The sequence below is a fragment of the Urocampus carinirostris genome, chromosome 1 (genome assembly GCF_059441175.1).
Source record: "Urocampus carinirostris isolate Australia breed hairy pipefish chromosome 1, RoL_Ucar_1.0, whole genome shotgun sequence".
NCBI classification, from domain to species: domain Eukaryota; kingdom Metazoa; phylum Chordata; class Actinopteri; order Syngnathiformes; family Syngnathidae; genus Urocampus; species Urocampus carinirostris.
This window is the reverse complement of record NC_142349.1, coordinates 18,198,232-18,222,949: the sequence shown is the minus strand read 5'-3', so window position 1 is coordinate 18,222,949 and position 24,718 is coordinate 18,198,232. Positions and strand designations below refer to the sequence as shown.

Sequence of the window (24,718 nt, the reverse complement as noted above, 5' to 3'; positions counted from 1 at the left end):
TTTGAAAGTGTAGCTTGAAATCCGGTGTGCCACATGTATGTAAAAAATTGGAAATGCATATCGGTGTGTTATCTTATTTGTACAATTATTGTTTAATTTATATTTATCGCTGACCACATAATAATAGTGGCAACAGGGAACCCAGACAGAGAAAACAAGTGTCGGAAAAAGAATTAGATCACAGAACCAGATAAAAATGTTAAAGAAATAAGAATACAGAAAGTGATTAAAAATGAATATAATATTTTGTTTCACTTCTTGAATATGCGCAGCCAGTCGTTAATTTTTATCTTTCAGGACTACAAAATTACTTCCCACAATGCCTTTCTTTTCATTCAGTTCAGAATTGTGTGCGCTTTATGAAGACTTGGCGAGTCGGTTAAACAACATTGTATTTCAGTGGTCAACAATATTTTTGTATCATGGACTGGATCAATATCTGAAAATTATATAATAACATCAACAGTGGCAGTGTAACTAACAATAGAGTGATGACATAAAACCTGTCGTCAATCAGTCGTTAGTCTAGCGAATAGGAACTGATGTTCTCTCCACCGCGATCCGGGTCCAATTTTTGGAATTGTGATAGTGCAACCTTAGCCTTATGTATCAAAAGAATATCACAAAAGAATAATTTTTGGGGATGCGCCTTATAATATACGAAAAATAGTGCTTCGGGCATAGGTAATTGCTGGTTCACTGCTTCGTGGTTTTTCATCCTGCATTATGTCCTGTATTCTGATTGGCTAAACAGAAGAAGATTGATTTCTATCAGCAATAAAATTGGACCTCTCCACCCATTAAACCTGCTCAGGAGTTACATTCAGGTGTTTGGCCCTCCCTAGTTACTGCAGTTTCCACTTCGTAGATTTCACGGTGGGTTCTGCCCCCAATTGACCACGATAACCGAGGTAATACTGTATATCCGTATGTCCAAATGGTCTTAGAAAAATTAAGTGCGATAAACGCTTCAAAAACTCTGCAATTCTTTCATCATGAGACAGTTGAAATGGAAAAAACATGTACAGTCATTTTGGGAGACATGAAACCACTCAAATAAGATGATTGTACCACATGACCTTTCGTGCTAACCTAGAAGAACATCAGCATTGAAAACTTTAGAAGCACTCACCATCGTTGTGCCGGTGTGTGTGAGAGTTTTGGCCAATATAAGACTTGAGCAGAGTCTTTAGCGGGCCCACCTCCAGTGAGGGATTGTCAAGCCAGATGAGCATTTCAATGTTTACTTTGAGGAATAAGGAAGCGAAGGAAACATCCTGCTTCACTAGGCGCTGAGGATAGAATAAAGAGTCAAGATGGAGTATACGACGCAACACGTTAAAGGTATAAACAGCACCTGGTAGAGGTTAAGTTGACGCATGAGCGGGCAAGCGAGGGCGTGGTTGCGATGCATTGACAGGACGATTGGTCCAGCGTGAGTTGAGGTAAGCAGGGCTGCAATGGCCTGGAGAAGACGTAGAGCGAGCCCAGACGGGTGAACCAGGCCCTGTTTAGCCTGCATTAGCTCTTTAGCCAGAGACTGCTGGAGGGCCAGGGAAAGCTGACTGGGGGCCGGACCGGGCCAGCGCTGTTCTGCCTTTAGTGGAAATATCTGTAAAGAAAAAGTGAGCACAAGTAGTCAGAAAGTTAAAATGCATATTCTTGCACGAGCATTCGAAAAATGGAAGGACTAACCCAACCATTACAATCGGACTGAGACCATGATCGGAATTCCTGTACGCGTTTACATGGCTTTAAATAACCAAAATACTATCAGTGTGTTGAATGCATATGACAACTATGTGAAAATTATGGCAACATACATTCACAAGCCATGTAGTTTGAAAGCCCTTTTATGATTTTTATAGACATGCTAGTACAAAAAAAACAACATATTTTTATTTCTACAAATGCTAATATATGATAAGGGGGAAAATGTTTTAAGGCAATATAAAGATTTGATAAAAAGACCCAAAAATGATTTTTTTACTAAAATCAAATTGTCTCTTTAGGTGCTAAAAATATCTATTCACCCCTTGGCTCGTTATTAAAGGTAGGTTTGGCCTACCCGCAGCATCAAGCCTGCCAGGTCATCATCAGGTCCGATAGTCGGGAGCTGCGTGCCGGCTCTCATTTTAATGGAGCTTTGGGGAGTTTCCAATGAAACCTTGGCCTTACTCGTTTCAGCAGCATCTGTGAAAAAGAATATCGTCATTTAGAATATGTTCAGTCATTTTCATCAGAGACGATAAAGCCAAGTAACCTTTTTGAGGGGGAAGAAAGGTGCTGAGCAATCTGTGGAAAGCATGCCCCCCAGTGGCACCTCGCTCGTGCTGCACCTCCACCAAATGGGCCATGTAGTCTGTCGCAATGGAAATACCCAACCACAATAGGGTCAGAAAATTAAACCATCAAATAGAAGCAATTCCTAAAATCAATTCTTACCCTTGTCCATAATATTCTGCTCCAGTGCCCGTGGTTCGACAGTGACAGCTTGGTCAAGGTACTGTAGCAGTTTGCTCATGCTTGAGACGGGAATACCGAATGACTGCACAAAAAGTAGCAATTGCTCAGGCTCGAGGTCTTGCAAAGCTGAAAATAGAATATAAACACGAGACACAAAATGGGTTTATAACAAAACTCACACTGAGCTATACGATTATATGAAGCTTTACCTGCATCCACCAAGCGAGGCACCTCAGATCGAATCATTCTCAGCTTCAACCAATCAGGCAGCAGCAGAGCCTCCTCTGATGTGTCCACCAGGAAGGCAGTTGGCAAAGGTTTCTTGTCAGGGAACCAAATGTCCAAAAGACAGTAGAAGTCACTTTCTCCTGTAGCATATCAACAGAAAATGCATATTTCTTCATGGTAGCAATACAAAATACATTTGCACGCCTGGATTTATAAAATTATAGTTCTGTTAGTAAGTAATGCAATAGTAATATTGCAATATCACAATATTACAATTGCAACATTATATTGTCATGTCACAGAAGCAAGTTAAATTAGGTGGTTCAATTTGTGGAGCTGTAGCAATCTCTGGTGTTTTTCTTTTAAATAATGTGGTTTAATTTTAAATAGAAGTCAAGCCTCCCTTGAAATCGAATATACAGAACGTATTTTTTGCCACATTCAATAAAAAACAAACTTCTTTAAACCCCCAGCCATAAAACTGCACTGTCAACTACGTGGATTAGATAGATAGATAGATAGATAGATACTTATTATAGATTATAATTCAGATTCAGATCTACTTTATTGTCATTCTAGTACACGTGTATACAGAACGAAATGTCGATACATCTGACCCGCACAGTTTCCTCGAATGTACAGATATAAGTAAAAGTTGTATTGTATTATGGCTACGTATAGTATTTTACCATACCATAGTGCCGATAGTGCAAGAGGAGTAGCTAACCAGATGTGCAAAATGGGCATTCAGGTTAACAAGTCAGGTAAACAGTAACATTAACACTGTAACAGTAACGCTGTAAGTACAATAGTGCAGAGAGCAAATGTGCAAGGAGTGGCACGCTATAAAGAACTGCCAGTAGTGCAAAAAGTCAGATTAGCAGCCGTTTAGATTTAGGTTAACTATATGTTAGATTGACCATTTAACAGTCTAATGGCCAGGGGGACTAGACTACTGCGGAACCTGGTGGTCCTGCACCGCACACTGCAGTACCTCTTCCCAGAGGCTAGCAGAGTGAACAGTCCATGATGGGGGTGAGAGGGGTCCCCGATAATGTTTTTAGCATGGGATAGGCAGCGCTTCTGGCCAATGTCCTGAATGGAGGGAAGTGTAGTCCCGATTATTTTCTCTGCTGTCCTCGTTACCCTCCTCACACTACCCCAGTCGGTAGCGCTGCAGCCTCCACACCACACAGAGATACAGCTGGTCAGGATACTCTCTATGGTGCCCCTGTAGAATGTGATGAGGGGGGGTGGGGGCAGGTGGGCTCTCCTCATCCTCCGCAGGAAGTACAGGCGCTGCTGTGCCCTCTTAACCAGTGATGCAGTGTTCACGGACCAGGTGAGTTTGTTTGTAATGTGCACCCCTAGGAACTTGATACTGCTGACAACCTCCACAGCCTTGTTGTTGATGCAAAGTGGGGCATGGTTGGGCTGGTTTTTCCTAAAGTCGACAATGATCTCTTTAGTTTTGTCAACATTCAGGACCAGGCTGTTGTCCCTGCACCAGGCCACCAACTGCTCCACCTCCTCTCTGTAGGCCAGGTCGTTGTCGTCCCTGATGAGGCCCACCACTGTTGTGTCGTCAGCATACTTCACGATGTGGTTTGTGGCGGACCTAGGGACGCAGTCGTGTGTCATCAAGGTGAACAGCAAGGGGCTCAGGACACAGCCTTGGGGGGAGCCCGTGCTGAGGTAGATGACATCTGAGATGTTCTGACCTATCCGCACTGATTGGGGTCTGTCACTGAGGAAGTCCAGCAGCCAGTTCCGCAGGGGGGTGTTGAAACCCAGGAGTCTCATTTTGTCTATTGGGGACTGCTCGCCAATACTAGTACGAGCCCCTGTAAGTGAACTCTAATGTAAATATATTCTGCTTTTTACCTGCCCACACTTTCTTGTGTAAATATTTTGTGTTCTTATATATCCAAATTCTTTTTATCTTTTAAATGTTTAATCTTTACAGTCAAAATGTGTAACTGGGGTGCCAAGTCCAATTTCGTTGTCACAATATGTTCAACCCATTTTGTAACAATGATAATAAAGGTATATTCTATTCTAATAGAACATGACTTAACCCCAACAATTTATTTGTCACTGAGGTGATGGTTTTCATTTTCATTTAATTAATATTTTTGTTTTTACAGATTTGTCAGTTTTCTTTTCTTGGAATGACAATATACACACAACATTGTGATACTAATTTGGACACTGTTACATCCCTAGTATGCAAACTTGTGATTGAGTTACAAGTTGGGTCTTGGCTCCGTTTACAGATTATTTTTTAACGACTTAAAAGGTTATCACAAAATTGCCAAGGTTATTTTGCTAATAAATACCTTTTGGTGGTCCCAGAGTGAGGAGGATGACCATGGCATGGACAACAAGGATGTGCATGGTGGCTGTTTCTCCTGTAGTCCAGCGCAAGAATACTTGATCCTGAGACTCTGACTGGTAAAATATTTAAACAATCAGTAAAATTCAAGTTGCACTTGACAAAAGTAGACTGGATGCATGAAGTTTGAGCGGGGTTATACCCAGCTGTACAAATCCTCGCCATCTTTGGTCTTCCTCATCCTTCTGATGTAAGCTGAGAAAATGGAGAGGAATGCACTCAGGACAGCCTCCGACTCAGGTCGACAGGAATGCTTGGAGAAAAGGTTGTTCATAATGGTGGAGCGCTCCACTATCAACCGGGCCACATCCTGCAGGACGATCAGAGGTTTGTGAGGACATGCTGAATTGTGGTCCAATAACATTTGGGGGTAAATTGTGTGGAATGTTCTTGGAATCTGAATAATTACTAAAGCCAAGTCATTGTGAGAAGCCTGCTCCTCCACTGGTGCATACTGCGACAGGTAGATGAGATAGGCGCTGATGGTCTGAGGATCAGTTTCCATGTGTATAGCCTTTAATGGAGGTGACAAATGAGAACTTTAAGACGTTAACTTTCCACCTCGGATAATATTGAATGTTGACATTCTACTGAAGTGGACCTGCTGCAGGGCGGTAGACGTCATGCCTCGGACGCTGTCGAACATGGGGAGTTTCGGAAGATCCTGAAGCAACCATTGGTAACCCGGCAAGAGCTCGGCATCTGCAGAGTCCTCCTCCATGGGCTGGTCCCGTTCCTCACCGTCCTTCAGGCCACCTTCAGTTAACACAAGTGACAATCCCTGGTGGCGAGTGGATGATAAATGAAAAACATCTTTTTTTGCAGTACAAAGGGTCTGAAGGTAATTAATAACAAATATGCTACCTTCATTGCCAGGACTCTTGAGGCCACCTGAGAAGAGCTGAGACGACGCAAAAAGTAGTCCAGAACTTCACAAGTTGTCTGCTCATCGGCTTTGGGACCCAACAAAAGATCCTGAAGCCGTCCTAGAAGCTGCCTTTGTTTTTCTTGCCTCTGATGGGTATAAATCAAAATCAGTATTTGCTCTTAAGATCTTGATCGAGATCAAGTACAGAAACATCATCATGGAGGTACCTGTCTTTTCTTGGCTTTCTGCTCTTTGCCTTCTCTCTCGTCGTCCTCATCTATATGCAGGTTGTCGTCTGCAGAATCGTGCAGCAGGAATTCACACAGGCACTGCACAGGGAGCACATCCAAAGACCCCTCGCTTGACTGGACTAAATCAGCTAACCACGGCATGGACTGGGAAGAAGCCTGAAAGTCGAAGGTAAAATTGAATGACAAAATTGCACAATTTTGTATAAATATGGTTGTCAGAATGTATATTGTGCCCTCTTCCCTGTAGCAGCTTCTTTAAATATTGTTAATTTTTTAACACAATAAAACTTGTATTCCAACATGTATACTCTAGATTGTACAGTTTTGCTTTCATTGAGATGATGTATCTTACGTACTGACCAACCTAATTTGTACACCACACCTGTCTTTGTATGATGTTGAGCAAGAAATCTGGGTTGCGGCTACGGCATAGGAGATGTCCAAGACGTAGGGATTGGTTGAGGGTCTTCACTTGCTCTTGAACCTGAGGTGGAGGTCGGCGAGGCGGACCCCTAAGCAAATACAAAAAGTAATTTCAACTCACCAAACCTACAAATGATTTCTTCGTAGTTTTTTTGGCTTTGCCCTTACTGCGGGTCAAGACTGGTCAGCTGGGACAGGAGCAAGCTGTTATTCTCCGTAATGGTTTGCTTTGTGGACGCGGCAGCCAAATGGCTCTCAAAGGCCAAAATCTCCTGCTTCTCCCGCTGCGAGATTTGCAGCTCACGACCAATCATTTCAGTCTTTGTATCGTCGTCTGCCACGGTGCACGGTGGGTAAGTGTAGTTGCTGTTGAGGCGTGAAATGATCATGGGATTGGGCATCAAACTCATGATTATTTATAGCCAAAGAAAATGTGCCTACTTGGTCATAACCATCTCCATTAGCATTTTTAGGGTAGGGTAGCCATCCCAGGCAGTCAAACCTACAGAGAATAGTAAGTGTGAGAGCTACACAACGGAAATAAGTATGCATATTTAGACAGACAGAATCCCATCAGTGATACAGATACAATAAATAAGAGGCATGACTACAGCACAAAACAGGAATCACAATTTAATCAACTCTATCTGTAACGCGTTATGACAATGTTAGGGAAGATTTATTTATAGGAGGTGTAAAATATGTTCATAACTAAGTCAAGAATGTTCATGTATGAAAACTACACCTCTGTCAGTTTCATAAACTATTAAGCAATCCAAATGTTGAAAATGGCTTTCTCTATATACTGTATGTGCTTTAATGTTATTCGGGGTGCCTGCAGCTGAAAGCAAGTTAAGTTCAAGGCTTTTTAAGACTTCTGTAATGCCTTTTGAAATCAAATTTAAGACCAAGTCAGCAAAAAAACCCCACGAATGAAACTAGCCAAAAATCACCATATTAACTAGAGGCAATTTTAAACAAATCTTTGTTTACATTTGTTTTTTTATTCACATTATGGTTCGGTTGAAAAAAAATTGCACTCTCCAAAGTTTTAGACATGGAAAACTATATAATAAAAGGATGTTTAACAGTAGATAATATTCAGTCAAAACTGGCAGAGAATAACTTTTTATTTATTTAGCTCCCAAAAATATACATTTTATGTGTTCATATTTATAAGACTTTTGAAAATTGGTATTAAAACATTTTAATACCAATTAAGCCATTATTTTTACAATAATGAATGTAATGTTTTTTAAGACTTTTCAAGGTTCTGCGGGAACCCTGTTGTTGGATAAAACAAAATTCAGCTATGTTTTTTGTTTGCTGGAAAATGATTCACATGGAGGAATCATGTTTTAATGAGATCGCTACAATGTGGGTATTAGTACAACGGTATTCTTGAAAACACTAAGTATAGCAACAAAAAAACCTGAAATTAAGTACTGGTACCTATTTTCTGTGGATTGAATGCAGCTACCACCAGAAGAAGAAGCCATGCTTTCCAGTAAAGGGTGGATATTGCCAAATTGGGCGGCTGATACCTGCAAACATTTGACTATTTTGGTATTCCTGACTACAAACACAAGGAACAACTGAGTACTTAAAAAAAAAATAAGTAAAATACCCCGCAGGCAGCTGGATGTTTTCGGGATGATGGTATGTGCACAAGTTGAGCACGGCGTCAATGAGCTGGATGCGCTCAACAACCAGAACCTCCAGATCTGTTTGATAAGCAGTTGGTCCACAACCACGTGATGTTTTCATGTTTCAAAAAGTAAAAGTTAAGGATGCTTCTGCCACTAATCGAGAACATAGGTAATCATCATACTGGAGATTAGAAAACGCTAAATGGGAACTCCCCAGTAATAAATGTTTGCTCTCTGTACAGAAGTGCTCTTCTCATATCTATCATCGGGCTTTGCTATTGCAAGTATTGAATCTCTCCAATCTAAGGGTTAGGTTCAACCTCCTGTCGTCATCGTGATTTAGGTCAAAGTCAGCTTTAGGTCACTAGTATGTTGACAGGGGTATACAGCCACTTGTATAAAGACATCAGGGGCAATTCTTCACAGTGTAAAGAAAATGAACAATACATCCCTGTTACACTGGAGTAACAAAGTAATCCCTCACCGTCAGACTGGACGCCAGCCGCCCTCTTGACCAGGTGATCGGCAAGCTCCATGGCATCCGCTGGGCCGAGAGGCAAATCCCGAGACAACCCTATCACCAGGATACGCATCAGTGTGTCCTCCAAAAGAGGCACCTCAGAGCAGAGGCGCAGGAAAAAGCTGGGGTGCAGGAAAGACAGCTGATTCTTTTCCAATCAGATAAAAAGACCAACATTTGCAACTCACTTCCTCTCACTCTCTGGCGGCCAATTGTCCCACTTGTAGTAGGTTTCCGGTTGTTCAGTGAAAAGTACTTTGTGAAGACTGTTGGGTGAATGCATTTTGTTAAATTGACGCTAAGCCCTTTTTCCAACAAAACATGCCCCTGGAAATCAATAGGTACCAATGCACGTAGTCTTTGGCTCCCACTTTGCTGATGGTGGGAACAACTGTGTGAAGCCACCACACAGCATCCCTCTGAATGGAGGCAATTTGATTTTGGAAAGACCTTAAAACCTCCAGGTCTGAAGCAAAGCACAAACCACCATGTAGTTAATAAGTGCAGCTTTTCACTCCATGCTGCTAAAATATATTGCATCATTTTATAGATTATACAACTTTTTTACAATTCTAATTCAATATTTTATACAATTTTAAAATACATTTTTGAAAAATATTTGAAGGTAAAATAACTAAGTGCAACCATGTTTGTATTCAATACTGGTCCTCTCCTCAATTCAACGTTACGTTATTACGTAAGCCTTACATGACAAAAATCTTTAAGCTCAGTAAGTGTAGCTGTATGAGAGAAGTTATGACTTTGTCCATGGTTCTTACTCAAAAGAGTCTGTTCTGCTAGTTGCCAATCTGTAAGTTCATATTGCTAAAGAGTTTATCAAGAAATTAAAAAAAGGGGAAATACAAAATGAGCGACATTTAATTACCGTATTTTCACGACTATAAGGCGCACCTAAAAGCCTTTCTTTTTTTCAAAAGCTGACCATGTACCTGATAATACAGTGCACCATATATATGGATCAATATTGAGTTGCAAGGTCTTGCAACTAAGGCAAGCAGCTGCCAACAAGATTTTCCCCTGTGGCAAAGTAGTCTGCGGTGTATGCTGGGATCTATATACCTGTGTTTCATTTCCTAACCAATATGTCAATAATCATTTGAATCTGTCACTACTGGCTAAAGTTATTCGGAGGTAAAGGGGGCAGTTCCTTTTTTAGCATTTACAGGCTACATAGGCTAAAGCGGGGCAAAATAAAGCCTGCAATTGGCCGAAAGCGATGTGAATCACACGTTTAGTTGCTCCACGGTCTGGAGATTTTTTTTTTATTACTGTAGTCTGTATTTGTAAACAGGAATTACGGTGCTAAACAGACAGCTAGCAACAAGCAACGTCCATTGATGCAGATGCTTCTCGGTGGATTTGATATTTTATTTGTCTGCATTATTGCGTGTTTTGGAGTATGTAAATATTTTACTCAGTTTGATTTATTACACTTACGGATGTAAGAGGACCATGGTTGCGTATTATTATTGAACGTGATGACTGCAAGTCGACTTTGGTGAGCTACCCCGGCCTTATGTTTTCCCAGTACAGTGGGACCTCGCTACTTCGCGCTTCAACGTTCGCGGCTTCAGAGCTTCGCGGCCTGTAATAGTTTAAAAAAAAAAAAAGGGGGGGGGGGGGGGTTTGAAGGGGTGTCGCTACTTTGCAGATTTTCACTTTTAGCGGGTGGTTTTGGTCCCCATTAACCGGGTCTAAAAAAAAAAAATAATAATAATTTTGTTTTACTTGCGCCACACCGCGGGTGCCGTTCGGTCGCTCCCGCGAGCGAGCCCTTAACCCGCTGCGCGATACGCACGACACCGCGACAAGCCGAGCGGGTCGGGCGCTTGGCGCGGAGGCCAACGCTCTGCGTCTCCCGCTCGGGCCGCGATGGCGCCCGAGGGCCAACTCAGCCCGGTAGGTTGGGCGCTCGGCGCTGAGGCCGGCGCCCGGCGTCTTCTACTTGGGCCTCGAGGGCCTTCGCCTCGGCGACCGGACTCGCCGGGTAGGTCGGGGGCTCGGCGCTGAGGCCGGGTAGCACGGCGGCGCAGTGGTTAGCGCGTGTGCGGCACAGTTCTGAGGTCGTGGGAACCTCCTGCGTGGGTTCATTTGTTTTTTTTTTTTTGGAAGGGGCGTCGCTACTTCGCAGATTTTCACTTTTTGCGGGTGGTTTTGGTCCCCATTAACCGCGATAACCGAGGTCCCACTGTATCTTGTTCCAGAATGATCTTGATGTTTCTGTGATGAGTGTATATTGTCATATGCACAGTAAAGAACCACGTTTCCCTTTGACTTCGTACAAACACCGTGTCTGTATATGTCAGAGACAAGGATTTGCTTCTTTGCGAGCCGTTGGAATGTTAGGGGGTTAATAAGTTTGACTGAACTATCTGACTGTTTTGTTGACATTCCCATTGTAGCGCCTTATGTACAGGTATAGAAAATATAGGACAAAAAATAGTTTGGGGGGGTGCGCCTTATAACCCGGTGCGCCTTACAGTTGTCAAAATACGGCAGCTGTAAGCGAAACTATGATTAGCGCTGTCTCTAGATAGCTATTATCCACAGCGGCACTTCATTCTGTCAATTTTAAAACAGTCATTTTTTTTAGGAATACTACATCCCTAGTAGATAGCCAAGTAATGCTTTATGTAGTAATCAAATCTAAAAAGTATAGTGCACTGTAAGCCAAACAAACTTAATATTACAGTTTGAAAATCTATCACCATGGAAATGCAAATAACTTACTCTTCTTCTCTCCTTTGTCCCACGCAATACCAGCTTCTTTGACTTGCGCTGTGATGCCCAACATCATGGAGACTGTCAACAAATCTGTCACCTGGATGACAAAGCGCTCCTACAAGTAGGGAGTGTAAAGTCAAAATGAGTATTTAAAAAAAAAAAAAAAAGAACTTGCCAGGAGTAGAGACAAGGCACTTAATTTAAACTCCATGTCCGTGTAGGTGGCCTCCTTTCTCTCCTGCATCAAACCGAAGCAGAAGGATTGAAAATTGATTTCATGTTTTGTCTGTTTGATTATTTCCCTCAGCAGAGCTCGCGAGGCCCGAAGGTAGTCATCCTTGTTGGTAAGCAAGTCTTGGAAGACCATTGCCAAGAACTACAAAAAAATATTGGAATTTCAAGCCTCTTTCTGGGGGGGACACTGAATACCTTTTGATTAAAGTTAAAATCACTTTTGGCGCTTGCTCCGGGCTGTGTTGCAGCAACGTGTGGAGAACCTGCATGTTATTGGGGTTCCTAGCATTGGATAGCTCGTTGAAGATGACCAACTTGACCATGGTGGCCAGGTTGTCTCTATGCACATTCAGAAGCTCTCTGTGCAAAGAACAATGAAAAAAAGGCTCATTTAAAGCAATATTTTAAATATAATTATATGATTGTAAAAGGTAACATAAAAAAAGACCCAGATTGCACAAATAAGCAACTACAGTGGTCCCGTAACTTAAGTTTGATTAGTGACCATGTTTTTAAATCGATTGTTGGATCAATTGGCCCATCATTCGTCTATGGAACCCTAATTTTCTTTAAGCTGGATCTGCCGGCTATCAGCATGGAACCAGCCTACCATTGTAGTATGAATGGATGAACGTGATAGAATTCAAGGTCAAAATATTTTCAACTGTCGGTTTATAAAATAATTTGAGATGATTTTGGGCTATAGAAATAAATATGACTTGATTAGAAATTATGCTGGAGAGAATTAGTTTTAAATTTAATAATTGTCCACATTGTAATGAATTGAAGCCATTACACACTCCTTGCTACCTCACAACATTTTTGTAGGACTTGAAAGAAAAGTCCAACTACTGTACATTGTACATCACAACAGAATAAAGCCATACATTTTGTAAATCATACACAGGAGGAAAGCACCTCAGATTGATAAGGTTTAACAAATGTGGGGGCACAGACCTGACACAGAGCATATAGTGGTTGAGAAGCACTTTGGGTTTGAGGCGGATTTTGATCAGGTTGGAAATGACCTCCATGTCGTCCACTCCATGTGTGTTGCAGTTCATACACAGCGACATAAGGAGGTCCTGCGCCGGCCGAGTCAGCTGTACCAGTGCACAATTTGGCAAAATTAAAGTTCAACGCTACATTTCCACTTAGAATTTTACAACAGTGCAAGGGACAAAAACAAATACAGGTTTAAAATTATGCGTTTTAATTCTGTTCAGAGTAGGAAATTCATTGTATTCAAAAACTATCTTGTATGGAGTTATTTTTACAGCAGGGGAGTGGTCGAATAAAGCCTGGTGGCCCTCTGGCCTATTTGAGGACAGCCAGAAAGTCTGAACCCACATATTGGTAATTAGACATGTATTAAACCATGTGTAATTGAAAGAGGTATGAGCAAACTGTCTGCAGTCAGCTTTGTAACATTAGCAACAATGAATTCACAATCAACGCTATATTTTTAGAGAGTCTTTCAAATAAAATGGGGCAAATTTACTTTTTGCAAGAACATTAGTTTGGGTGTTGCCATGGCATGGTGAAGAAAGGTTTATATGTGACCATGGTGTGATATGACAACTTGTGTTCCTCACCTTGGGGTTCTGGAGCCACATTTCAAGCCTCTGCACAGCCATGAGTCGAGCCTCTTTGTAGCCACAAGTGGCAGTCAGAAGGCGCAGTAGATTCCGTGAAACATTGTCCATTGGCTGTCGGCGGTTGAGCTGATCGCGCAAGACGTCCAGGACATAGTCCTCAACGCTCTCGGACAGTTCATCATATCTGAAACAGCCCAGACAACTAGCTTTGAACACACATTGTAACCATGTAACAGACTATGTTTTTTATGTTATTCACTACCTTGGCATAACCTGCCCTTCATCCTCAGGGCTTAGTTTCTCCTCTGCTATCAACAATTCCGTTCGGCTGTCATCCTCATCAGGAGTTGATGGATGTGGGCTGCTTCCTGAAACATAATAGAGGTTTGTTTTTTCAGCAAAAAATACAAATAAAAGTACAACCACAAAAAACAGAGATTCGTTGGTACCTGCACTAAGATCCCCAGGGTTTCGACTGGTGTCAGACTGGAGCAGCATGCTTTTGGGGGGCATCCTTGTACTGAAAGCAGTTTGAATGTTGTCCACAAAATTTTTGCAGTGAGAACTGTCCACCCAAATTCTCTCCCCAAGGGAGTCTTCAATGTAAACCTGAAAGATTAATTTTGTATTTCAACATATGAGTATGTAGAAAGTAATCTTGTCATATGTAGGTTTTCTGGAAGAGCCAATTGTTCTCAATGAGTACTTGCACCAACATACCACCCACCCACAAACCCATATCCACACTTTGCATGTATAAATAAACAATTTTTACTTTAACAAAAATCTCTGGCCAGTTCTCGTCCTCCTCATAGGCAGCCATGAGCAGATTACAGGCCAAAACAGACACCAAGGAGTTTCCCTTCGCTTTAAAATTAATGGAAGCATCTCGACGCAGGAGGCTGCACAAGGCCTAAAGAAAATTATTGAAGAATTAAAGAAAGGCATAATCACTCACTGATGATGGATAATTTGGGGAAAATAAACAACAATAGCACATACCTCTATGATTCCTTCGGTAGCAAACACGTTGGGTTTGATCTTAGCCAGGAACATGAGGCTGAGATAGAGAGTGATGTCCGGCTTGGCTCGGTTCATCTTCAGCTGCTTTACCGCACCACAAAGCAAACCCTCGATGCGCTCATCATTGCCTTCCGACTCGGCTGCTTCAATGTCGTCAAGCAGCAGCGCTGGTGGGACTAGTACACAGAAAACACACACACATTGACAGGCATTGACAGAGCATGTTACATATTTTTAAAGACAAGAGAAAGTAGAAAGAGATCACTCTTGCAAATATGACTAATACTATAATTGCAGCAAACAAGAGGGCGGCTTAAACATGTAAAATTGTGAAAAATTGTGCAAATGGGCTGGCATAGTAAATCCAGCCTCACAAGGCAATTGTAAGCATTTAAAGAACAATTACAACTGAACTTACCTTCAATAGGAATGACAGATGGTTCCTTTATAGAGGGTGATATTGCCCTCTTGTCTGCAGCAGCAACATCAGCAAGCCGTCCCAAGGCACTGATTGGTGGCGTGGTGGAAAGTTTGGGCCGCTTAGTGAGGCTAGACAGACCCGATGAGGACGGAAGGGTAGAAGTGTTGTCTCTCTTGCGATCGGCAGGCAGAGCGGCAGCAGCCGGCTTCAAGAGAACTGTGGGGGCTTTGGACTCCCCGCCCTGATTCTTTGAGCCTAATGCAATAAAGTCTCCAGGTGGAGGGTGCCCTAGAAGGAGAAATGTTTGACAAAAATGTTTTGAAAAATGCGTGTACTGTATATGTAAAATAATAAGGCAAATGCAATTATTCCGTGCAGCCGAGTACTAAACGACCGGTCAGCAGATCGGTGGTTACCGACCACGGATATTGGGTACTGTTAATAATAGTTTTAAATCATGCCACGTTGTCTCGTTTAAGAGGGACTTTGGAATTTTTGGTCATGACATTTGGGTGAATACAACTTACCAGATGTTTTGGCAGCACTGGGGCGCCGCAGGGCTGTTGGCTTCGGGCGATTCATCACTACCAAGATTCTCAAAATGTTTACAGCAGGCGACCCACGCTTCACGTCATTTGGTAGGATGCTCTTAGTGCGAAAAAATCATAAATTAGCTGGATAAAGCAGGTTTAGTTTGATATTATTTACTGGCCGCGCACTTTGAAGATTATCAGAATTAATATAATTGTATTAAGGACACATTATCGCTGACACTTTAGTAACAGCAGCAAGTAAAGCTACTTGTTTCTCTCAGGCATCATCTTATTATTTACCTCTTTGCTAAAGCCCTGCTAACAAGAACGAACGCAGTCAACTTACAGCTCTTAAGTGTAGGACACTTTCGAAGATTCTGAACGCTGTCCAAACAGAATCAAAAATGATTTTAAATATTTAGCATTTTTTTGTGTTTATATAACAACAAAGAGTTTTTACTTGGAGCTAAATGACGTGAAAATCCTACTGATGGGAGACAATTGTATCTTCTTCGCTCAGCCAGAGAAGTGCGGCCAATTGTCCGGCATTAAGATAGTGCCACCTATCGCCAGTAGGGAATTTGGCAGGGCAGCATGTCAGAAGTTTAGAACAACCTTAATCTCAAACATGTTTTGTTCTAAGAGTGCTTAATTTACCGTAACTGATTTCGTTGGCTACTGGTTTCTATCCACAAAAAAGATGAATTAAAGCAATTACATTAATTGGAATCCACATATGAATCTTTAATGAATTAAAATGCACGTTGTGTTTTTGCGTTATTATCTATTGTCCTATTGCATTTTGACAATTGCAATTAGGCACATTACATGGCAACATTTGCCTTTGTAATTTTTGATATAGAAAGAGATCTTTCTGAAAAAAAACCTTCTCAAACATAGCATTCAAATTTGCCTTATACGTGAGATGAGATGAGATGAGGTGTTATTAGTGTAAATCATGTTGAAAAAATTATCGGTAGTTTACACAGTGATGGTGGAGGTAGGGTTTCAAACAGTGTTTCTCAACAGTGGGTCAGTGTAAATCGGCCCTTTTTCTTGGCAAAATAATTCTAAGAAGAAAAAACGGAGGGTCTATTCCACTCATTAACAGTAGATGGTGATAATATACCGATTAATCTCTTCTTCCTGTTCAGTCATTCGGCGCTGTCCTAAAGGTGTTTGAGAGGTACCACATCTCATCTTATTGTGATTTTGTTTGTTTTATCTCCCTTTTCCTCACATAGTATTGAGTCCTAAGAAAGTTAACCAAAAGAGTCAAAGAAGGAAATGATTGGGAAATATGTAAATGGTGTCTGCCATTTAACCAGTGCTGGAAGGTCCAGTTAATGGTTCAATAATGTTATATTTTAGCCTTTTTACCAGTATATTCATCGTTATTATCCACATAATTAAATCATTGTTGTTGTTTAGGTATAAGTTTTATTAATTTTTGAGGGAAGCATTTATTTGCGTATGTGGCTTTTTAAAGCAGTTTTAGGTGGTTTCTTATATGCAACATAGGCTTATATGCAAGTGTTTACAGTACTTAAAGTCGTTTTGTTTTTTCTGGTCATTTTGTTGTTTGAAAAAAAAGAAACATTCTACCATCTCTGCTTTAAACTGCACAATCCTTTAATACATTTGAAAAGCAGAATTGTTTTCTTGATTTGAGTTGTAGAAGTCCGACCAGATGATAACCACTGGTTTAAACCATCAATTATGATGAAATAACTTGATCTTCCTATACAAACCAGGTATGAGATAATGATGATAAAACAAAAATTAAACAAAAAACAAGGACTTGGACCAGGGGCGTAGCTATTTTGACTAACATAATTTTTTGGGCCTCAACATTGGCCTCTGTATTTGTTCAAAGGATATAATGAGAATAACGCTGTGCTTGTTTTATGTCGAGTTTGCCACTAATTATTCACAAATGATTTAAATACACGAATCGATTCTCAGAATCAGGATGGCATGGCGGATGGGTGGGTAGCGCACAGCTCCATGGTGCAGAGGTCCAGGGTTCAAATCCAGCAAACGCAGCCTCCCCATGCGGAGTTTGCATGCTCTCCCCCGTGCTTGTGTGCATTCTGGTTTCCTCCCACGTTTCAAAAACATGCATGTCAGGTTAATTGGCCAGTCCAAATTGTCCCTAAGTGTGAATGAATGAGTGAGATGTCTATCTCTGTGTGCCCTGCAACTGGATGGCAACCAGTTTAGGGTCTCCCCTGCCCACTGCCTGAAGATGGCTACGATGGGCTCCAGCACCTACGAGAAAATAGATGGATGGATTCTCCGAATTGGACCGGTGGATCCCTTAATCACCGAGGTTGTAGGGGCACAATTTCCTGTGGTGTGTCTTGGGCAAGTACAGTTGAGTGGCTCTCATCCCACTGCAGGCCTACAAATGACTTGACAGAAACAGCTTTATTGATGATGTAATGCTTCCTCATGTGTGGACCCGCCTGCAGTGAGCCACTGAGCATTGCTCAAACCATACTCACTCCCTCAGACAAAATCAACAAAAGTTATATATTTCAGCATTGTAAATAGTCTCACCACAGCTTCCGCCAATGTTCTCTGGTACAGAAAAACATTCTCCACCTTGTTACGTAACGTGTTTTCATCTTTTTGGGTGATGTAAATGGAATTTGTGGTGTCATATGGGAAGTGTATTCATGATAGCATGTGTATGGCATAGCAACGCATCCAGAACAATGGCCAAACATCTGGAAAGGGAAAATATTAGGTAAATGTCATGAGTGGTCAGCATCAAGCCTTATTTGATTTGAAGTTGGAACTCTTGGTGGTAGGATTGGGAATGATCTCTTGTACACAGGGAGGCCTCTGGGTGTCAGATCACATTTCCAAACGAGTTGAAGAGAATTAGTCAGATACAAAAAGCATGGAGATTAGTGACTCATTGTTACTTCCTGCAATCCAAAACTGCTCCGACTGCACAGTTCAACACTCTTTCGGGTGCCTGGAACATGCACGGCCAACCCAGCTGAACATGAGCTAAGTCGTTAAAATTGAGCGTGACTATATCTTATGAATATAATATTATCACTGTCATGTAGAAAAACATATCTACATGTTGTCCTTTTGTTTACATTTTGTGGCGATATGAGGATTTTTGATAGAATGGAAGTTTTTGGGTCTTGCTAGATAAATAAACCAATACTTTGTAAAGGCACTGCCCGAATACAGCCGGGATGGGCTCCAGCACCCCCGCGACCCTACTGAGGATAAGCGGTGCAGATAATGGATGGAATGCATTGTAAAGGCGAAAAAGTAATTCACGACACATAGCGGTATTGATATATTTTGTACCATTTATCAAATCGAACCAGAAAAAATAAAATCAAAATGTATTTGTATAGCACTTTTCAGACACTTAAGTGCAACTCTAAGTGCTGTATAAAAACGTTAAATATCTCATCTCATCTCATTAGATGCACCGCTTATCCTCAGTAGGGTCGCAGGGGTGCTGGAGCCCATCCCAGCAATCATCGGGCAGTGGGCAGGGGACACCCTGAACTGGTTGCCAGACAATCGCAGGGCACACAGGGAGAGACAACTCGCTCGCTCATTCACACCTAGGGACAATTTGGACCGGCCAATCCACCTGAAACGCATGTCTTTGGAATGTGGGAGGAAACCAGACTGCCCGGAGGAAACCCCCGCAAGCAGGGGGAGAACATACAAACTCCGCACAGTAAGTCTGGTAGCTGGATTTGAACCCATACATGAGGTTCCCAAGACCTTAGAACTGTGCCGCACACGCGCTAACCACTGCGCCGCCGTGCTGCCCACGTTAAATATACAGTAAGAAAATTACCACAAAATGGATACAAAAATAAATACAATACAAATGAATAAAATAAAAACATGAAATCACACCCCAAAACACGACAATACTGTCATGATTCATAATTTGGATCACCTGTGCCTGCTAATTTGGCTCCAGCCGCTGCGGGCTATCTGATTGGCTCCCTGTCCCTTTTCAAGCCCTGTCCTGTCACTCTTCGTTTGTCAGTCCGTCTGCGAACCTCTGTTGTTACAAGGCAAGCCTTTTTGACCCTGACTCCCCCCGTTTTTCCACCTTGCCGTTCCTGATCTCCCCGTTTGTCTCCGGCTACAACCCGTTTTTGATCCCGCCTACGTCTGCTCACCTGTTCCGGCTTACGACCCATGTTTTTATCCCAACTACGTCTGCTCTCCCGTCCCTGCTTACGACCCATTTCTGACCCTGACCACGTTTTTGCTCTCCTGTCCCGGCTATAGACCTGTTTTTCCGTCCCTGACACCACGATCGCCCGCTGCGGAAGATCCACTCCCGTATTCGGATCACAATCCGTTTGCGGGAGCGACTTGCTTCCCACGTCCAGTGAGCACTGGATCGTGGGCGCAGCCCTTCCTCTTTTTTTCAAGAAAACGTGTGGTTAACGTTACGCAATTTGGCCCTGATTCCGTTCTGGTCGTGACAAATACATGCATAAAAGTGTTAGTTTTCAAGTAAAATAATAAAAAAAGATAAAATAAAAGATGTTTTTAAAAATTGTAACAAATCAAGCATATTTTGCATTATTTTTAGAGTTAAGGGAAACAATTTGAATGTATGATTAGATATTAGGCAAAACAGTGTGCTCGTACTAGCTCAAGTGATTGTGAACCAAACACTTTATATCTATGTGATTAAACATAAGTATTTAAAAAAACTGTTGGATAAAAAGCTCACAAATAATTGACAGAGCCCTGAAATATGGATAACTACAAACTTAATACTATTGTTGCATTTTTGTTATTTATAAGAACCTATTTTATCGTTAGTTGGAATGTAACAAGCATGTTTGCACAATTAGCCTGTTAACGATTGAAAAAACTGTTGGATAAAAAGCTCACAAATAATTGACAGAGCCCTGAAATATGGATAACTACAAACTTAATACTATTGTTGCATTTTTGTTATTTATAAGAACCTATTTTATCGTTAGTTGGAATGTAACAAGCATGTTTGCACAATTAGCCTGTTAACGACAGGAGGGCACCCAAAGACCACTCTATATGTTTCTCAAAGGTCAAACAGTTACTGTATACTTGTAACTATGAATTTCCAAGTCGTTTTGTGGTATATAAGGTACACCGGATTATAAGGCACCATTTCAAATTTTTGGCCAGTTTGGCTTTTCTAAGTGCGCCTTTGATGTCTCACCATATAATTTTTTGACCTTTGAGTGGAGAAAAAAAGCACATTTTTTATAATAGTTCACGTATTTTGCTTAATTCATATATCAGTATTGTGTTTTTTTTTTTTAATAACTAAGTTTTTAACTACTAGGAGGTACTTAATATTTCACACAGTACTTTCTTGATAAAGAAATTGGAATACACCTCCTCTCATTGTTGTAAATGATTATATTATTATAATTTAATTTCGGGCAATTTCCATATTAAAGTTAACAGTGCCGGTAAAACATGAATATGTCCATAATATATACTTGGTTAAGGACTTCTGTATGGTAAAACCATGATTTTTTTACATCCTGGGCGCCTCAAACCATTTAGGCTGAGGCCTGCCCTGACAGTCACCCCTAAAGTCAGCTGAGACTACTCATCTCTTTTGAAAATCCTCCTTCCCCCCCACCCCAAAATAATTGGCATTGAAGAAAATATCAATTAAAAGGCATGTTTTTATAATTTAGAAAAAAAAAGCATGTTTGTGTTGTTTTCCCAGTCAGTCATGGCAAACTAATCAAATATGCAACACATGCGATCTCCAAATGTTGGTTGACAGCAACCAGATTGAAAAATGAAAGCACAATTGCTCATCTGATGATGTTAACAGGAAAATGTGGAGCAGATTCTCTCCTGCTGCATGTTTCACTCAACAACATGCTCAGCCAGTGAATCACTGGTCATAAAACATGACAGCACTTTGAATCAAAGTGAAGTGGCAGCAGGTGAAAGAGCTACAAGTGTAAGTGTGCCTGTTTGTGTTGATTCAATGAGAAAATATTTTTCCCCGACAATTACTCAAATAAAGAATCTGTAAAATGGATTCAGATATTTATAAGTAATATAAGTATGTAATGTATGCTTAAATCTAAAATCAATTATGTAATTTAGCTCTTTACGGGTCACTGAGTGCCCCAACGGTTATCTGGTACAAATGCAAACTGACTTTAGAGTGCCACATTGTTACCTGTGCGTGTGGGCGCAACAAACAAAAAGGCTGGAAAATGAGGAGGGGGCAAAATAAGTCAGACTTGACAAGCAGCATTTGGAATAGGACTTTGGACTGGAGTAGCTGCTTTAGAGAGCCTCGTTGCTGCAACTATCCACAAAATACTTTTCTAGCTCCAGGATTTCGATATTCATCTTCAATTTTGTCTTCTCTTGCTGAACACAGCCTTTTCCCGGGTCGCGTTAGTATTTGGTTGACAGTTGAGCGGGCAGTGATTTTTGTGGGTTAGCAAGACTCTAATAATCTTTAGAAGTTGACAGAAAAGTTAGATGTTTACAATTTTGAAGGACTCTTTTTATACATAACTTATTATTTTATCATTCACATTTTGCAGGGTGAACAACACTGCAATAATTGTTTCCATTTTATTTATAAATCAGTTATTCATTAACTTAACATTTTAAGTTTTTTAATTGTCAGTAGTTGCTTGTCAGTGAACGACCCCTTCCCTCCAACCTTAACAGTTAAATTCCCTTCAATAGTATACCAAACGTCCAGTCCATGTGTGCCACCAGATTTCCACTAAAAAGACACTCCTTAGAGTTTATGAATTCACACTTCAGACATGGACTCTGATTCGGCTAAACAGTGGAAATTTGTATGAATGAAATACATGAATGAACAAACATTAATTTGTCCTCTGAACATGCAACACAAGTGATCTCCAAATGTTGGCTGATTACCACTTATTATTACCACTTGTGAGGCCCCTTCTTAAGAATTCTTATTTTCCTCGTGCTCAGGTTTTGAGTTTTTCCTTGCCCGCATGTTCGTTTAAGATCAGGGGATAGTGTAATTGTAACCTGTGCAGTCCTTTGAGACATTTAGTGATATATGGCTATACAAAAAAATGTGACTTGACTTGACTTGGCTTAAACCGTATACCCTTACTAGGGGCATCCCAACTGACTTCATGCATTAGGCAAGGGACACCCTGGACTGGTCGCCAGTCAATCGGAGGGCACAGAGAGACACAACCATTGATCCACACACTCATTTCTAGGGACAATCGTAAAATGCCAATTGACTTGCCATGCATGTTTTAGTATGTGGAATAAAACTGGAGCGCCCGGAGAAAACCCAATCCAGGAGAAGATGCAAACTTCGCACAGGGATGCGGTAGCTGGAATTGAACCTGTAACCTCCGAACTTTGAGGCAGACGTGCTAACCCATTACTGATCATTTTGAAATTGTTTTTTTGTCTCTACAATTCATGGGTTGTAAGTGTTTGAACTGATTTTAACTTAACAATTAACTCACGTTTCAGTGTGATACAGTGGGCACTTATGTTTTGTTCAATTAATCCAAGCCAGCTGACATTTGGCAGTCGACAGTGTTAGGACCAGAACGGAGACAGGACCCACTTGCGTTGCGTTTCTCCCAAGTTTTGTTGGAAGAAAGAGAAAGGGTTGCGTCCACGATCCGGTGATTGCTGGACGCCGGAAGCAGGTCACTCTGAACGCGGAAGTGGATCTTTCGCGCAAGGGATGGCGGTGTCAGGAACGGAAAAACGGGTCAGTAGCCGGGAGAGGAGAGCAAAAACGTCGGTGTCGTAAGCGGGTCGTAAGCCAGGAAAAGAGAGTAGACGTGGTCAGAGATAAAAAGAGGTCGAAAGCTGGGACGGGAGAGTAGACGTGGTCAGTATCAAAAACGGGTCAAAGCCGGGGGACAGACAGGAGCAAAACAGGTGGGAGTCAGGGTCGAAAATAGCCTAGTGTTAACTGAGGTTTGCAGACGGACTGACAACTGGTGACAGAAAGGAGTGGGTTGAATAGGGTCATGGAGCGAATCAAAGTCTGAGGCAGTTGGCGCCAAAGGAGCGGGCAAAGGTGCATCACATCGGTAATCATGACAGGCAGGGGGAAACCCTGGACTGAATGGCTGCCTGTTGTAGGACAAAGATAGACATAAACCACTTGCACACACGTCCTTACTTTGGGACAAATTGAAGTCACTAATCAACTTGCCATGCATGTTTCACGACTGTGAGGGGTACATGCTAACCCAGGGCCGGGCAAACTTTTTCAGTTACGGGCTGCATTGGGTTAAAAAAATTGGCAGAGGGCTGGTCTAAGAGGAAAAAATGGATTGGTTTGATTTTTTTGTATATGCCAATTGTCTCAGACCCCAAACATCTGCGACACATGAAAAAAAGACACCTAACATAAAATATCTAATTTTTATCTATAAACACATATATACTGTACAGTATACACAGATGTATACATTCACGTGTAATAGACTCAGAATAAAAACAACATAATATATTTGTTCCCTGTCTTTCAAAAACAAATATTGAAAATTCAAACACAGACAGTTCTGAAGATGTTCAAATCATGGGCGTAACAAAGCCATTTATGGGGGTGCTTGAGCACGCCCAAATTTTAGCCTTGTTAGCTTGCTTATGATGCACTTGCAAGTACATGCTCGAATAAACTCTTCTTTTTTATTTTTCTTGGGGTTTGGGTTGGAGTTTGGACTCAAAACAGCCCTTTCTTACTTTCACCGTTTTCATGCTACACTGACAAGAAATAATAATGATTAAAAAAAAGCTGCAGGGACAAGCATCAAGTCAATTTCCAGCACACAGAGTCTTTATTGCATGTTTACCCTGGAGTGCCATGTTCAAACTCATGGCAGACAATATTTTACAGAGTTGAGACCAATGAAAATACTGACAACTCAATTCAAATATAAAAGCAGATAGGCGCAGTGGAAAATAAAGCGTAAGGGCTCTTTGAATTCAGTGGGGCAGTGTTAAAACATACTCTACCTAATAGAGCAAATATTTAACCATCAACTTGTTAAGGACACCTCCGACAGGTTGGTAATCAGTTTTAGGTGTCCAAAGAGCTGTTATAATTTTTTTTCCACCGTGCATATCTACTTGTATCACACTTTTAGCCCCGCTGTTCCAAGACTTGTACACTTTAGGAAGCAGAATGAGGGTGTGGGTGTTGGAGAGAGATTTCCTGCTCATCCCCAGGGTTTTTCTTGGTCTAGCCTTAAAATGGTAAAAGTACGAGAAGGCCTGTTTCAAATTGAGTCCAAATGTCAACCCAACCCCCCAAACGCTGAAAAAACAAAAGCTTATTAGTACTTGAGGAATGAGC

General features: G+C 41.4%; 1 protein-coding gene across 1 annotated transcript in view; it reads right to left on the bottom strand.

Moving 5' to 3' along the window:
* The window catches only part of ints1 (integrator complex subunit 1), a 32,265-nt gene extending 16,405 nt beyond the window's left edge, over positions 1-15,860 (bottom strand). The window contains exons 1-32 of the mRNA XM_088329519.1: positions 15,701-15,860; positions 15,349-15,469; positions 14,819-15,109; positions 14,380-14,576; positions 14,153-14,290; positions 13,827-13,986; positions 13,640-13,745; positions 13,375-13,561; positions 12,737-12,882; positions 11,998-12,139; positions 11,745-11,921; positions 11,552-11,660; positions 9,146-9,266; positions 8,989-9,066; positions 8,765-8,922; positions 8,259-8,355; positions 8,084-8,175; positions 7,073-7,133; positions 6,800-6,997; positions 6,591-6,720; positions 6,185-6,364; positions 5,954-6,103; positions 5,691-5,870; positions 5,499-5,603; positions 5,232-5,399; positions 5,034-5,145; positions 2,676-2,834; positions 2,446-2,592; positions 2,264-2,362; positions 2,069-2,193; positions 1,358-1,612; positions 1,133-1,292 (exon numbers count right to left, since the gene is read on the bottom strand). Of these exons, the coding sequence (XP_088185645.1) occupies positions 1,133-1,292; positions 1,358-1,612; positions 2,069-2,193; positions 2,264-2,362; positions 2,446-2,592; positions 2,676-2,834; positions 5,034-5,145; positions 5,232-5,399; positions 5,499-5,603; positions 5,691-5,870; positions 5,954-6,103; positions 6,185-6,364; positions 6,591-6,720; positions 6,800-6,997; positions 7,073-7,133; positions 8,084-8,175; positions 8,259-8,355; positions 8,765-8,922; positions 8,989-9,066; positions 9,146-9,266; positions 11,552-11,660; positions 11,745-11,921; positions 11,998-12,139; positions 12,737-12,882; positions 13,375-13,561; positions 13,640-13,745; positions 13,827-13,986; positions 14,153-14,290; positions 14,380-14,576; positions 14,819-15,109; positions 15,349-15,403 (4,483 nt within the window). The 5' untranslated portion in view covers positions 15,404-15,469; positions 15,701-15,860. The remainder of the gene's footprint in view (positions 1-1,132; positions 1,293-1,357; positions 1,613-2,068; positions 2,194-2,263; positions 2,363-2,445; positions 2,593-2,675; positions 2,835-5,033; positions 5,146-5,231; positions 5,400-5,498; positions 5,604-5,690; positions 5,871-5,953; positions 6,104-6,184; positions 6,365-6,590; positions 6,721-6,799; positions 6,998-7,072; positions 7,134-8,083; positions 8,176-8,258; positions 8,356-8,764; positions 8,923-8,988; positions 9,067-9,145; positions 9,267-11,551; positions 11,661-11,744; positions 11,922-11,997; positions 12,140-12,736; positions 12,883-13,374; positions 13,562-13,639; positions 13,746-13,826; positions 13,987-14,152; positions 14,291-14,379; positions 14,577-14,818; positions 15,110-15,348; positions 15,470-15,700) is intronic.
* Between the last annotated feature and the right edge of the window lie 8,858 nt (positions 15,861-24,718).